Raw genomic sequence first — 16,643 nt, 5'->3', positions numbered from 1 at the left:
ATTTTCCATCGCAGGTAGTACCACATAACAGATTTCAACTGATACTTCTGTGGCTGAGTCGATACTATGGGGTGACTTCCAACCTCTGCCGATCGGCAGTTGGTCAGAGAGGATCATCACCTGTGGGCATAAAAAACTCTGCAGCTGTGCAGTCACACTGACACGCCCCTTTGTTCTATGAAGTGGTTTAAAAGTCCGACAGACAAACAACATAAATAACAGATATCTCATTTTTGCACAGATTGCATATTGTGTCCATGACTAATGATTACATGAGCATATTTATTAATATATTATTAGTATGCATTTATATAGCAACCTTTTTCCTTTTCTAACTGGAGCCGAGCTCCGTAGTACTCAATTGTTATGATCACTTCCAAAATATATTCAAACCCTTAAGAACGAAAAGTCACTCATTGCTATGATCATGCTGGAAGTCTTTTTTTGATTGACGTTTTTGCTAAATCAGTTTAATGTTATAAAAGATCACACAGTGAAGTTGTGTTTGTCTGTGTCACCGCAGCATGTGTGAGGCTAAACACCTGATCCCACCAACAGTGTACAGTCTATAATGCAAAAAGAAACCTTAAAGAGCCGTATTTGGGTCCTGCCCTGAACTCGAATTGGGTGTAATTTCTGTGGCGGATGTTAAGGTAATCCACGCTGTTGGGATGGGAGTGCCAACTTGCGAATAAGGCTGTCCTTTTATTCACGCCAGACATTGATGTTGACTGCTTAGCTTTGGTTTAAAATGGCTAAAATGTTGGTCAAAATAGTCTAATCTGACGGAGAAGGGAAAATAAAGAGACAAATGACCTTATAGTGAGAAACTGAATGAAGCTGCAGAGGCACACGATAATCATCAAGAAGCTGGACTGGATTACTGAGTCTGGTGAACTACCTCCACTCAGATTCCTGAACATTATAAACTACATTTCTGCACTGACCTGATGTATTTTATATAAGTTTACAAGTTACAAGTATAAGGAAGGTGCTGCAGTGTGTAAGATCTATCAGTGAATAAGGTTCTGATTCCCTGCTAAATCGGACTACCTTTTTTAAAGGTTTTTTTGGGCAGAGAGGCCTGTATTTTTAATAGTTGGTGAACAGGAGAAGGGGTAGACACAGAAAAGGATCTTGGAACTTGCTAAAATGTTGTATTTTCTTCCATCATTTTGTAACATCAAGTCAAAATTCTAAAATGGTCAGATATTGAAGACATTTAAGGACACTGTTAATAGATTAAGGATATTCTAAGCTTTCAGAAACAATTTAAACACTTCAAACAAAACTCTAAATACTTGTGAGTTTTGATAAACTGACTGATGGAAGTGATTTTGATACAGAGCTTTAATTTCAAGTCCTTTGAAAGTTAGAACAACATTTACAAACTGTTTCTACCATCACTGCACTAAGGTAAAAACCTCCCTCCTCCCACCACCTGCAGCCTTTGCCCTGAATGGTTTGTTGGCACCTATATGCATAGAAAAGCTTCGGCCTCCACTGCAGACAGAGTGAAGCCTGAGGTATTTTTAGGCACTTTCGATTGGCAATGCTTCCTTCAGTGGGGGTGGGACCTGGGAGAGAGCATGCAATCAATGCAGACAGCATTGATGTAGATGTTGAGCCATTTGTTGAGAATACAATACATATGATATATTCACTCTTAGTGCAAGGTAGACTGATGAGTGAGTCCATTCTACAGTGTTGATTTCAGCTGGTACATCTACTTCTATCAATCTTTCAACAAGGAGGAGATGAACGAGAGGTAATGGGTTAAATGAGGATTGTTAAGTTTTTGATAATGAAATATTCTAATGATGAGCATGCAGAGCTCAGCATTACTTTTAGAGTGATATTCAACAACTTAAGCATTATTGACCTCTATTATGTGCAGCTGGAATTTGAGTTATTTCAAGTATTTTAGTTATTATGTCCAACCAGAGTTGTGACAAGGCGAGGGAGCAATTTCTTCCCATTTCTTCCTACCATTAAATATTATAGATGTAGGTTATAATTTGAGTTAACAAGGGGGAGGCTTCTCCTTTCATTGCCACTTAAATCTAATATCCTTCAACATCACAGAGATCGCTGACTCATGCAGGTCATGGCCCTCTGTGCCAAGTCATGGGATGGATAATTAATCTAATTTTAGTGCTAGGTCTGAGTGCTATACTGGACAGAGATTTCATTTTCACTCATCTTAATGCTGCAATAAAAGATGGTGCCACCAAGAAAAACAACTTCTGACTCATTATGATGCACTTGGGAACAGAGAGTAAATTGACATGTACTTAGGTGTCCTGTAAATGAGTCATATCCTGTATTTGTTTACATGGAGGATATGATGCTTACAGGAGACACACTGTGACATACATACGATCATTCAGTTACATTTTCAACAGCTGATTGATCATCATTTTAAATTATTTCCACCTATAAAGAGATTAACAAATCCAATTGAAAAAAAATAACACATTAATTAATACTACAAACAGCTACCACTTGTAGCCCTGAATTCACACATGCATGAGATATGATGTGTATATCAAAGAATATAAAAGAAGGAAAAGAATATGAAGATACAACACGAAAGTATGACAGAAGATTTTCCAGACTCTGTTAGACCTGTTAATAGAAGCATTTCCTCTTATGCATAAGCTATTTCATCCTGAGCCTAGAATCCAAAAACTTAGATTTTGTGTGCGTAACTATGCGTTTTCATTGCCATTCCTCTTTATCAGCTTGTGTCAACTGCAGTGCATGTGCAACTTTAGCTCGCAGACTGTTTCTAAAGTTTTGCAGTTATATACAGTCCATGGTGTGACTCTTTAGCAGGCAAGTGTGGAACCACACATGCTCAGACAGCTAATAATTGTCAGTAATTGGCGGCACCACACATCATAGCTGTCACTAACTTTCAGTAATCTCTGAGCTACAGTAGCTGGGTAGCTTGCTAATTAGCAAACTAAGCCAACTCACAATCTTTCACACAGGGGGATAATAGGACATTGATGCAGAAGTGCATTACCAGAGCAGTACTCTGCTGCTGTGACTGTATTTAGAAGACATGAAAATTTGGCGTTTGATAATATAAACAACGTATTTTCCTTATATGAATAAAAAAGTTGCTGCTCATTTTATCTGAAACAGTTGGTGTTCTTAGCTATTTGAGAGGTGTCCCAGTCCACTGGCTGTTACAAAAGGAAAGGTGTAGCTATGTTACTGTGCTACGTTCAGTGACATTGAGCAACAACTAGTGTTTGAAAAAGCCACTGGTGTGGACAAAGATAAACAAGATAATCAATCTGATTATCAGGCTGCAAAAGTGTCCCTGCACAATGTTATGATTAACACTACAGTCAATTTACCAGAGATATATGGATAATTTTCATTCTGCAGCTTTCACTCTCTGAGACTCAAGGTCATTATGTAATGTAAGCAGAGTGTGGAGTCTGGTATCATCTGCTTTTCATGGCTGTCTTTGTGCTTCATTAAAACACAGTGGCAAATGGTTTCTTTATTAGTAGAATTCAGTGGTTGTACTACTTTACTTCTGATAGTATGTGTGAGAATGGCTCATCATCCTCAAACATTTACGGATTATTTCTAACCTTTATGAGTCACACTGTTTGTGCCCTCTGTGTGTTAATGCTTGGCGTAGATAATTAGTCTAATTTTAGCTTGGTGTGAGTGTGTGTATGTGTGAAAAAGAAATACTGGACAGTGTTGTCATTTTCTCTCAGTGAGGACGCTGAAGGCTGCATCAGTTTGACACGCTGCTATCTCCCTCTATGTCAGTGTTCCCCACCCCCACCCCCACCCCCCAACCCCCACCCTCTGCTATCATGGACATTTGGACAAAATCATTTCTAGGCTTATCTTGTCTGTTTTCTTGTGTCCATGTTTTCTGCTTGTGGCTTGATACCTGTTGCAAGAAATGCACCTGATAATGAATTATTGTGAAATTCTTCTAATTTTTCTTCTTTTTGCCTCTGCAGCAGCAGATGCGGTGCCGGTGCGGAAAGATGGGGATCAGGTAATGTGCTTCTAGCTTCTTTTTATGATTTCTGTACACATTAATCATTATTCCTATATTTGTAAAAACTGGCTTGAAATGATACACACTGGGGTGTTCTCATCTGAAAAGGCAGTGTGTGAAAGTCCATTCATGTCCTCTAAAATTGTTTAGAGGTGTGTCAAAAGCATTTTGACTCATCCACATCTGCCCCCTGATGTTAGACATAAGTTCCCGACTTTGCCAAGGCTGCACAGATCCAAGTTTTGGAAAAGAAAAAAAACAGAGCGTGTTTTTCTTTTTGTGCGTGTTGTCTTCTGAACTCTTCATGCACACGAGGGATGAGGGCAAAGCCAACAACAAGCTTCCAGTGTTAAAAGCATACACACTCACCTGAAATTAGTTTCCATCTGTTCCATAGCCTCGTCCACGCCTTGAGCTTCTTCTCCTCCATTTTCCTGGTTACCAGAGTGAAGAGTTCTGCTCTTATGAAAGGTTGCTTGACTTTAGTGGTGGACTGTAAAAAGGCTGCAGTGAGGTCAGGTTACTGACACTTTATGAGGGATGTGTTTCCTTTTATTCTTTCTGGTTTATTAAGGATTAAAGAATACTACCAGCTTATAATTCGAGATGAGGGAGAAGAAAATAAATATTAAAGTAAACCCGTATCGATCTTGTTTCAAGCGCCTCAGTAACTCTTGAGCTAAAACTGCTCTTACAGCTTTACAGGAAAATGGTAACTTTAGTGTTTGGTGCCTTTAATTAAATATGGAAAGGATGCAAAGTGGTAAAAACAAACCACACATAATGTCTATCAATAAAACTTGAGCCAATCAATGCTAAGCTGTGATTCTGACATTGGAGGCTCCCAATAGATGGAGCTGGAGGAGATAAACTGACAACTTCACTCCAAAAGTTTTTTGTGCCATGTGATGTTGTGCAATGGCAAAGTCAGACAAAGCAAGCATTCATTATTTTATCTAACATGATTTATGTCAAGGCAGTGCTGTGCTGCACCGCATCACGTCAAATGCCCCTCTTTTTAAGTAAAGGTGCTTGAAGCAGCACCACATAAATGAAAGAGCACTTTGAAAAAGAAAGCTTTGTGCAGCGCGTATCTCAGATGGCCAAATGCAGCTGGTGCTCAAAGATAAATGGGATACAGACACTAAAACCAAAACGGGAAATTGTCTATTTCACACATCAGAGACCATGTTTGAACTGTCCACTTGTTCGCTCACTTACTATATGGTGTTCATTGTATAGAAGGCTCACTCGTGAGTCAGAGTAGACAGCTGCTGAGGCATTTCGGCCACTACTCGACTGCAGCGATGCTTCATAATGATGCCCCGTACGTCTGGCAGGATACAAACTCGCCTAATCTGAGGTAAAGGAGAGTACAAGTTTGCCGTTTTTGGTTGTTTTAATTAACATTGCTCTCCACAAAAATATAAAGCTGTATGACACAAATCTATGTGCACTTGGAATGTTTTTTTAAGGTGACATATTATGCCCTTTTTTCATAAGCTGACACAATGTTCTCAGGTCTTAATGAAATGTTTTTGACATGCTTTTGGTCAAAATAACACACAGAGACACCCCAGCAACTAATTTTTCTTCCATTGTTTTATACCTCTGCTCAAGCAGATCATTTTAGACTTCACTCAGTCCCTCTCTTCCTTTAAGGCTGCTTCTTTTGAGATCTGTAGTCTTTAATAACCCTTGAGGCACAATATTACAGAGAGCATACAGTAAACAGTCTGACAGCTCAGACCACACAACAAACTGAAACAGCATGGCCATTTTATTCTCAAGTACTTATATCAAATATTTCCTTTGTCTGTAGTTGGACCATAGACAGCTTGTAAAGGTACTGATAACTCTTTTAGGCCTAATCTCATAGCGAGTCATGTGTTGATTCCTCAGTCCCATAAACTCTGGACTTTATTGCCGCTCCGTTCCTCTCAGTTTTGTTGAAGTTTTAGCAGTTAACAATAAAAACCATATAATTGTCCAAAATTTGTATTTTGAATGTTAAGTTAAGTACTTACAGTGGGTTCAATGACAAAGGAGAAATTCCATATAATAAAAGAAATTACCAGTTAAAGAACTATGCAATCAACATCGAACAAAGTACTTAACTACTGTCAAGTGAATGATATAACTAATGTTGAGATTTGGTGTTTATAGCAAAATCAAGAATAAAAAAGAATGTACTTATCTAGAAATAAACAAGAGGAGACTGGATAACCTTACAAAGTGGCATAAGTTTCCCCTGTAAATCTGAACAACTCACTTTAAGGCACATTTCCATATATATGGGACCCAAAACAAAATGCCAGGGTTTCTTCTTTTTTGTTTGGTTGGTTTTGACTTCAGACACCCAGATATTTTTCCATAAGATGGCCTCTTTAACTGTGATGTATCCACCTACAAACGCACTGATTGAAGCTGTATTTATATCATAATCTAAAAATAATATCATAATAGTACCCACAAAAAGTAATTAAATATTTCAAATCATAACAACAGTTGGTGATAAAAAAGAATTTTTTTGACCCCATCATTGTAGTTTCCATTCAAATTTTTTAAAAAAAGAGCTGCATTACAACAAACTTCTTCACTTCAACTTAAATTTTAACTGTAGTTCTTATATAATACCAATAATTTCTCAAGTGCTGTGTCTCAGAGAGAATAGTAAATCAACAACTTCATGGTTGAGATGTTTGAGGACCATTAAAAGTTCACCAGAAATTCTAATCAGGTCAGAAAATCACATTAACGAGCTGCAAATATTGGCATTGATGGTTGCTGCCATTAGTTCTCCCAGTCAGCTTAAGTGATGTACAGCTACTGTACACTTCTTTGGTGTACTACGCCACAAACATGCACTATACTGTACATGAAATGCTTCAGCAGAGATTTGTATGTACGGTTCTGGTTCTGGTGTATTGATTATAATTATTTTTAAAGTAAAAAAAGATACAGGACTCTCTCAGGCCTAAATGAACAACCATAGACTGTGTCGATATCAACAACTTTAGTAAAAATGTCAAATCTTAATCAAGTAAATCTAATAACTCCCTTTTAAATGTGAGTCAGTGACATTGATGATATTTAGATATTCTCAGATGCAGTTCAGCCCAATTAAACATAACATTTGAGGAACTATAGTAACTACAGACAGGGCTAAGCAGCCTTTTCTTTTTTCATTTCATTACAGATACTGCTTTGTCTGGCTACAGGTGCCTCTAAAATGGACAGGGTTCAGAGGTTAGACGTGATTATTTTCCACTTTGTCTCGATATTCTAATACACAGTCCCCCAGTTTTAGGTCAGTGCACCCAAACATGAATCTGTCCAACTTACAGACGAGGCAGCCAAGACTTTTTTTCAGATGCCCTAACAGTGGGACGTTCTCAACAGGCTGAGCCAGTTACCTGACCTCAATTCAAATGATTATTCATATAACTGCTGATGAATAGGCTGAAGGCAAAAAGCCCTGGAAGGCTGTCTGCTGTGTGTGTCTGGAAGTGTCACAAGGGATGTCTGTGCAGCACAGACTTCAGACACTCATTGAAATATTAAATATGGTGGAGTGTCCTCAAGACCAAGCAGTAAAAGCTCATGCAAAATAACCACATTGGCTCCACTTGGGTTGCATGATACTGTCTTGTCTGTCACTATAACACAAAATCAACAGTAAAGACAATTCCAAAAGCATGAAAACAGAAATGATAACTCTAAATATATAGGTTTTATGTTAATTTGCCCCAGAAATGTTATGTTAATTGGCTCTGGGAGGCATTTTTGGTTAGAGTTTAAGGGTGCTCCACTTTCTTTCCAAAGTGTAAAGTCCAGACTAATTAATGACTATTAATTGGGGAAGGTGTGAATGTCAACTGTCTCCACGCGTGAACTGTAGCTTGTCCTTGATGTTCTTTCTCTCTTCCTGCTTGAGGTGAGCTTGGAAAAGCTCTGCCCACCTTGCATGGTAACCAGGAGTATGTAGATAGTGAAAGATTGATGGATGCACTGGGGGTTATGCATGAAATGATTAAATTAAAGCTGAGGGTAGTACCTTTCCCATATATTAGATACTTCCACTGTTCTGCAGTACAGAAAAATACTTAATTCATCATTTTGTAACTACAGAATATATATACAAGAATTATTCCTTCATTAAAAAGCTACTTTTAAATGTATAATTCCCTTCCTTAAATATCTACTTAACCTTAAAGAACAGCATTATTTAAAAAAAAACATTTTTATAGTCTCACATGTGTCTCAATATCTAGAGAGACAATGTAAAACAAAAACAAAGAGCGTAAGGGCTGATAACAGTAGTATCACCCTGCAGAAGCTCGTATTAATCAAACCCGAATGCTCTCCTGTGTGTATCACTGCACTCTCGTGACTGGCTGTGCGTGACTTGGTGTGAAGGTGTGTCTGTGTTGATAGCCTCTTACCAAGGCCACAGAGCTGCTCTCCCCAGGGCTTAGACTATTACTGGGCCATGTATCACTTCTCAGCTGTGGACTCTGGAGAGAGACAGTGCTGTAGAAAAAAATAAGACAGCAGGGGGCATAAACAGAGACATTCATCTTATTGTTTTTCTTGACTGACTGCTGTTTTCTTTGCTGTACTGCTTTGCTTTTGTCTCCAATGTAAGGCCTTGAAGGTTGGCATATTATTTTAAATATCCTCTCGCTGACATAACCGCATAACTGCTAAATTAATTAAAACTAAGTGAAAGCGAACTAGGACTGCATTATCCATAAGCCCTGCTGCTTTCTGCCTCCTCCTCTGAAATGAGTTCTACCTTCCTGCCATCAAAAGAATTATGAGACACATTTCAATTTTTGGTTCACTTTTGGCATTCGGTGGCTTAAGTAGCAAGATTAATTTCTGATGAAGTGTTGTTTGTGTCGAGCACTGATCTCATGGCAGCCTTCAAGTTGTTTACTCCCACAAACATGTCTCCTCTGTGTAATTTATGGGCCTGCAGAGAGAAAGAGGCCAGCAGGTGGAAGGGGATTTGACACAATATAACACAGAAGATCAGAGACATGATTCAGACTCTGAGACAGAGGGCTCAGGTCCAAGTGTGACAAACAAAACCAAAAAAAAAACTACAGCCTGCTAGACAAAATAAATCAATACAACTGGATCCAAAGGCAAACACAGTATACTGCAAAAAAAAAAGAGAAAACAATGCAGGCTGTGATCATTAGACATAAATATATAACTCAGAGTTATCAGAATAGCACCAACTCAATTCTAAACTTAAAACCTGAACATGCTCACAGTAACAATTCTGGCATATTGATGATGAGTCTGCCTAATGTTCAGCATTTTAATATAATTATAATATAATTATAAAATAAAAGAATGGAGCCGTCATTGTGTCATTAAGTTCAGCATATTGGCTTTTGCCATCCTGGTCACCAACTGTTACTAGCAAGAGGAAGATCTATGTATTGGATTTAAAGAAAATAAACTGAGTAAGCATGGCCATTTGTAGCGGCTTCTCAACCAAAAGGTAGCCCTGCCCTAAAAGATAACCTGCTTTATAGTCTGCTTTATTATAGATAATACTATAATTGACTAAATTAATATAATGCTGTGTTGAACAAGACTAAAAACTGGTGACTGGGACCCCTAAACTCATCACAAACATTTTAACTGAGGTACAGTAATAACTCAAGTGAAGCAGGCCAAATATTCAAAAGATACCACAAGCTCAAATATGCACCCAGAGTAGATAATATGAAGAACAGAAGATGCTTGCTGGAGGAGCTATAAGAGACGATACAGCAGTGTCTCCTTGGCAGAAGTGTTTTGTGATACAAACAATGCCTGAAGGGGGCATGACAAGTTAATCCTACACTTAGAATTAAAAGTAAATATTTACGCTGTCACAAACAGATTCAATACTCGTCTCACAGAAATAATGAAATGAAGTAATATGTTACAACAAACCTCACCTTGGGACAAAGGCTGTGTCATTTATGTTGTTCTGGTTGTGCTTTATGTTTACATGGATGGAGGAAGGGAAAGATGCCCGTGTTTGTGTGTGTGTGTAAACTGGGAAACGACATCAAGGCTCAGTAATCAGACTTGTAATTTAACATGGTTATAACAAAATGTCAAAAACACAAAACTTTTTTAATCATTTTGGTCATTTTTAATGTTCTAATTTGAAAGGGAGACATTTTGGTAAGTGATGGTATTTCTACAAATATAGTATTTCAATGGTGGGAAAATTGTGGTCCATATGAAGACATAAAATATCAATTAAAACTGATATAGTTCAGCAAAGCAATTGGACAACTGCTTTGGAGTTAGAGGTTTGCCATTGAGAGGTGGAAATCTAAATGATCCAGGTTTATGATCATGTTTGATCCAAAGAAGAGGTCACAATTGATTATTAATTTGCCACGAACTGACCAACTATTATTGTGCAGAGTGGCGCTGTTGTGTTCCCTACTGGTAGTGAGAGTAATAACTCAAACTGTTGTTTTAGAGGTTTGAACTCACCTCTCCTATTTAAACTGTGGTACAGTATATTTTGGTCGATTTTAGAGTTTCTGATTACCTGCAGCCTCAGATGTAATTCTTGGAGAGTTCTGAGTTTTTCAAGTTTAGGCTTTGGGATCTAATTAGTTGCATTGCCTTTGTTTCTTTGGTTTCTCCCCTCTTCAATTCTTTGAAACCAGTTTTTGCTTCCTGTCAAAAATACATCACTAATGGTGCAGCCGTACATGAATGTCTTCATATCAGATATTTACCTGAGATTTACCTCAGCTGGCAAAAGCTCGACTGTAACAGATGTTAATCTATATGTAAAAGTCCTGCACAGTGGGTCTTTACCAATGCATCAAAGGTATGAGATCATCCTGCTGGACTCACATTGCACATTAAACACTGCCAGCTAAAGTGAGGAAAACATCCCTGTAGCATAAGGCTCAGTGGAAAGCGCATTAGCTGAAACATCAGCCTGTTTGTGGTTCCGCTAAAAGTCCGATCAATACTGAGCGATTCAGCCAGATCTCCTCTGAGAATATATACGCCCTTCAAAATCACAACAGTCTGACTCAAAGGATGGAGAGCAAAGACAGATCAGACTGAGATTTAACTTCAGTCCAAAACATCCATGTTTTCCTTTTGTTCATAGTCTTAGAGTTCAGTTGAGATTCTTTTTTCCTTAAAGTTGGAAGGTGTTCAACCACTGTTTAATGTCTTTAATGTTTTTTTTCTTAAATAAAATCTATAACATGTCCCTCTGAGATTTTAATATTTGAAATATGAAAAAGCTTCTTAAACAGCCTTTCAATTGAATTGAATTCAGTTTATTTATATCCTGCCAAATCACAACTTCTCAGGGGACTTCATATATATATATATATATATATATATGGATACTATATTAATTATAGAGCAGTGGGATAATATTCATATTACTGAGATTATATATTATTTGGATATACTATATATATATATATATACATATGTATGTACTTCATATATATGACTCTCTGAGACGCTCTGCAGATTCAACAGAAATACTCAGCCAAAGCCCTGGCTTCTGACTTTGCTCATGAAACTATAAGTCTTGTAACAAACAAAAAACAGCTTATGGACATGTTCGAAAGGATAAAAACTTTTAGAGAATGGAGACTTTCTGATCATGGCAGAGAAAGCAACAGCTGGTATTTAAATATTATATTTATACGTGCAGCTTTGATTTCTGAGAATGAACACAACCGATGCTCTGAAGAAATGCAGGTAACCATGAGGTAACCATCATGAACATGCAGATTCGTAGTTTAAAGGAAGTATATTCTCAGCCAAAGGTGGTCGAAGGGCTTCTGATGCCTGCAGCATTTTAAACCATGGGACTCCAGTTCCATACCAACATGTGACAACTGTTTTTCACTTCTGGGTTACCTTCAGGCTAGGACAGAACGCCACTTTATTTAAACCCTTTTTTACCAGATTTACCGGATAAAGATAAAATTATTTTCTTTTTATTGCCATCACCTTGATGTATGTCATTTTGACTCTTCACAGGCTGTTGCTCTCACTCCACTGGAGGCCACATATCCTTCAAACATAATTACGTTTTGTTAGGTTTTTGTTATTAACAGTTTGTTATTCCCTGAAAGAAGAAATTTCCCATGGCATGATTTTTACGTGGAGGACAACCTATGAAAACATTGGTAGTATGCTTTGCTCTGATTATAATACAGAAAAGAAAATAACTACAAAATAACTTATTATCCATTCAGCCTTTAGCCCAATGCACACTAGGTTTAAACACCCTGTCACCAATTATTGGCCGGCTAAAAGGGAAAATGCTTTAAAGTGCGACTGCAACATGAAGAGCAGATCCATCCTGTAGTTAGATGTTACACTAAGACCATCAATGGTACTGTGTATAAATGAATGGGAGTTCCAGCTCACATGATACTGCTGCCTCGATTTAGGGAAAAAATTGTAGGGGCTTGGCTTTCTTATACTTTCTGGATTCTATGTTAATGCTGAATATGAGCATGTACAGAGACACAACAAAGGTGAAATTACCTCATTTTTTTTTTACCAAGGTTGACTGTAAACGCTTCACACTTGTACACTGAGGGGCTGCACACAACTCTACTCTGATGTCCTTGGACTGTGCCACCACCACCACTTGTGTCTCCTTACATGTTTGACCATCATAAATCTTGGTTGAAATCTCCTGCACACACAGTTTTTAATTTGTTCATCTATGTGAACAACAGACTGACCTTGAACTATGTTATGTTTGCATGGTCGGAATTATTTAAAGGTTAATACTAGCAGTTTTCTGCTCCATGGCACAAAATGACAATTTATCTGCAGAATTTAACAGGGTCATTGATCAATATCAAAGCCTCATGGATTACTAGGCGAGCAGCAGGGATTTCAAGGCTCCTCCTGCTGCATGTGAGACAAATATAAATAAAACATGCACAATAGGTGAAAATGTAATATTTAGTGACATAGCTTTAGAAATTTGATGACCCCAGTCAGGACAGAAACTATGGGATGGATTGCCAAGAAATGTGGTTAAATCATTCACGATCCCAGACAGTGAACCATAGTGACAGTTTTCAGCTTTAGTGAAATATAAGGATGCGTACTAGATGGATTTCCACCAGGTTGGTCAAATATATTCATTTCCCCTCAGGAGAAGCATTTCTTATTTAGTATTATTGCGGCATCACAAAAACAAAAATAGGGATGATGGTGAACCTAAAGGCTGTACAATCTCACAAAGCCAATAACAAACACTGGGAAAGAAAAAGAAATCAGAAGAGAGACATGTAAATTTATAGAATTTTTCCTGTAAATCATTACAGATTATTGCTGTTAATATAGAAATGACTAACACGATGAATACAGGTGATCCATGAATTCAGCCTGATGCAAAACGGTGCTAAATGTTTGAGGTTGGGATTGTTTTATTTGGTCTATTTGGTTTATTTGGAGCAAATATAGATTGAACTAATAAAATAGTTTGCTGGTTATTTCCAGTTGTTGTATCATACAGTACATAATTCATTCGGCATCCATGCTGCTGGAATATCACAGCTTCTCAACAGTGAAGCTCATTAGTCTTGTAACAATATTTTGGCAGCAATTTTGTCAGTTTTAATGAATTATAAATTAGCTCTAATTAATGACTTCAATAATAATGAAGAAAAATATTGTGTCTCTGTTAAATCAGTGTATAATTTGTCCTCCTTCAGGATAACACATCCTGATTTAGCTTCTTCTTTAAAGTTTGATTTCAACAAAAGAGCTCAAGCTTAGCTGAACCAAAGTTTACAGCTCCAGTGTTTAATATTTATAGTTCCCTCTCTACATCTTTAACATCTGCAGTTTCAGATGTTCATGAGTAAAGTTAGCATAAGAAGACATTAAAGGATACAGCTTTCAATATTTTCCAGATGGCCAGTGGTCTGATAGTCCATCTGCTCTATGCCTTGCTGATGAGTTTGAGAGCTGATATGAAAACACTAGTAACTTTCTACCTGTGTATAAACCAGCTAAAATATGAAAGAATCATAATTTCCACCCCCCCCCCCCAAAAAAAATTTTCTTTTTAATAATCTATTTATAATCTGAAGACATTAGTTATATAACTAATAAAGCATTTAAGATGGTGTTTTAGAGGGAGGGTCCAACAGTAATTCAGTTAATTCAGTAATTTTAAGCACTGTGGTATTGCTGAATCTTTCAGCTCTTTATGCCAGTTGTTGGAAGTAAAAGATTAATTTAATTCAAGTTGTGTTGGTTTTATATAGAAAGTTTGAATGATTACCACTGCAGAATAACAGCATATTTTTTGCTTAGGTCACATACTGACAAAGGTTTGCTATTTTGTCACTGTCATTGTGAATTATTGAACCCCCCCCCCCCCCCCCCCCCCCCCCCCCCCCCCATCTTTCCCTGCTCCTGTTAATGTGGAAGTGAAACAAAAAACAACTGAGGCGACTTGTGGTGTCTGCAGGGCTTTGTTAAATCCCTCTGCCATATCAGGGGCTGCTTTGTTAGCCAAGGATTATTCTTATTCCTTATTCACTTGCCATGAAACTAAACATTTCTGACATGAATATTGCATCAATGCTTCCAAGAAAGTGAAAGAGGCCTGCAGTGAGATTAAATTAATTCTGACTTTCACTTTCTGCTCACCCTTGGTTTCAATTTGTCAAATGCCCCCTGACTTTGACACCTGATGAAAAATGCTAATCAGGGCAGCAGACGCAAGGCCTTAAACCAACTCAGACCCAAATTCACATTCATTTATTTAGATATTCAGGCTATAGAGTCTCTATGCCCAGCAGCTGTTGAATAAAGCATGAATAAGTGTCTGTACAGACACAAAGACTGAGCTCTTCCTTAATGTTTTAACATATTTACCACATCTCTAACTGCTTTTACTCTTTCTTTTACTGGAAAATTAAAGAGTCCAGTTGTCCATGTTATTAATGGATTGCTTTTTTTAATTTTTTTTTTTTACTTTGCTTTGTTTCATCAAATGACCTTGCATCCACACGCTTAACAGTAGACAACTTTACCTGATGCTGGTATGGTGTTACTTTTGTCCTTTAGCATCATTTCATAAGTTATTTGTCTTGGTAACGCACATCTGCAGGTACACAAGATGAGATTTTCAAGTACAAGTCCAATTCTTATTCAACTTCAGTCACAGAACCGGGGCTGCAGTTACAGTCAGGACACTCAAAACAAACTAGGATACTTTTTTATCTATAGGAGTTTTTTATCTTTTAGCTATAGGACTTTTATTCCTTTAAAGTAATGACTAAAAAATAGCTAAAACAGTAAATGTCACTTGCAGAAATGAATATGTTCCTAGACTGACTCTTGGTTAAGACAAGTCCACTGAGGGCGTCACACATACTTATTGAGCTGCAGTTACATAGAGTAACTATTATTTTCTCTGAGGAGAGAAACCTGTTTGGAGAATATTTCTTCATGCCATGTCATTATTTTGGGAAGGACTGAATGCAGATTACAGTTTGCTTTTGCAGATAAAAGAGAGATGATATTAAGTTTATTCTCTGGTGTGAAAATTTAATATTTAATTGTCTTTGCTTATTAATACAACTGATAATCTTAATGTTGGACTTCTTAAGATGGCTAAACACTGTGTGAGCCATCTTCTACGTTTACTGCAAGCAACACTGTGCAATATGCATCTAATGAACATGTTTGATGTGTGCAGACTCAATGATGAATCATAGCAGGCTGTGACAGTGAAGAGAGAAACACGCATTCCTAAAGTTTGTTTTATGAGCTTATCTGAGAGTGGCAATTTCTCTGCAATTTCTTTCCATGAGTGACTTTCTTTGTTGCAATCATGGTCTGAACGAGGGGCATATCACAGAGAAAGGTCTCCCGCTGTCACAATTTTACCACCGTTTATTTGAATTCCACAAGCTACGTTTTTGTCATTTGGCTTCTATCTGCACTGTTCAGGGTTGTTTTCGTATTGTCGGTGCCAGTGTCGATTTGATCAAAGAGTCATACCATGCTGCATTCTTATCGGTGGGTTCAGAGAAATTGGCCTTAGCCACAGTCACACCAGAAGATGATCCTCCTATATTTCTAAACACTGTCAGAAGTCTATCCCTGGTTATCTTTGGTTGGAAGATGTTACAGCAGTGATCCACAATTCTTTCTGCTGGTGATCTTTTATCTGGCACAAGAAAAAAATCTGTACACAAAAAAAATGCACTTTGTACTGTTAAGATCTATTAAAATGTCAATAAACCTAAATGAAAGACAGCTACAATTGAATTATTTTAATTAGTTAAATGGATCATCAATTAACCATCAAATGTTCAGATTTTAGTTCTTAACACTGAGGAAAATCATATAAACTGTTCTTAATTATGATCCTTAATAGATTTCACACACTGATGGAAGACACATTGCTTTACAAATCAAAAGTCATAGTTTTTACATCACATATGACTACGTATTTAAACATCTGAGAAACACTGAATGAATTTTATGGCCTGTTAGTAACAGCAACCACTATGCAAGGCTCCAGAAGTTTGGAGTTTAAAGTTTG

The 16,643-nt window shown here is 37.4% G+C and overlaps 1 protein-coding gene across 5 annotated transcripts in view; it reads left to right on the top strand.

Moving 5' to 3' along the window:
- Positions 1-16,643, top strand: part of LOC140275074 (uncharacterized) — a 57,767-nt gene that overhangs the window by 21,273 nt on the left and 19,851 nt on the right. For all 5 annotated transcript variants that reach the window (XM_072370463.1, XM_072370462.1, XM_072370464.1 and 2 more), the window contains exon 2: positions 4,002-4,039. In XM_072370463.1, the coding sequence (XP_072226564.1) occupies positions 4,002-4,039 (38 nt within the window). The remainder of the gene's footprint in view (positions 1-4,001; positions 4,040-16,643) is intronic.

The sequence above is a fragment of the Leuresthes tenuis genome, unplaced genomic scaffold, assembly GCF_036924035.1.
Source record: "Leuresthes tenuis unplaced genomic scaffold, fLeuTen1.0.hap1 SCAF_18, whole genome shotgun sequence".
NCBI lineage: Eukaryota > Metazoa > Chordata > Actinopteri > Atheriniformes > Atherinopsidae > Leuresthes > Leuresthes tenuis.
The sequence above is the reverse complement of the archived record's forward strand: the minus strand, read 5'-3'. Positions and strand labels throughout refer to the sequence as shown.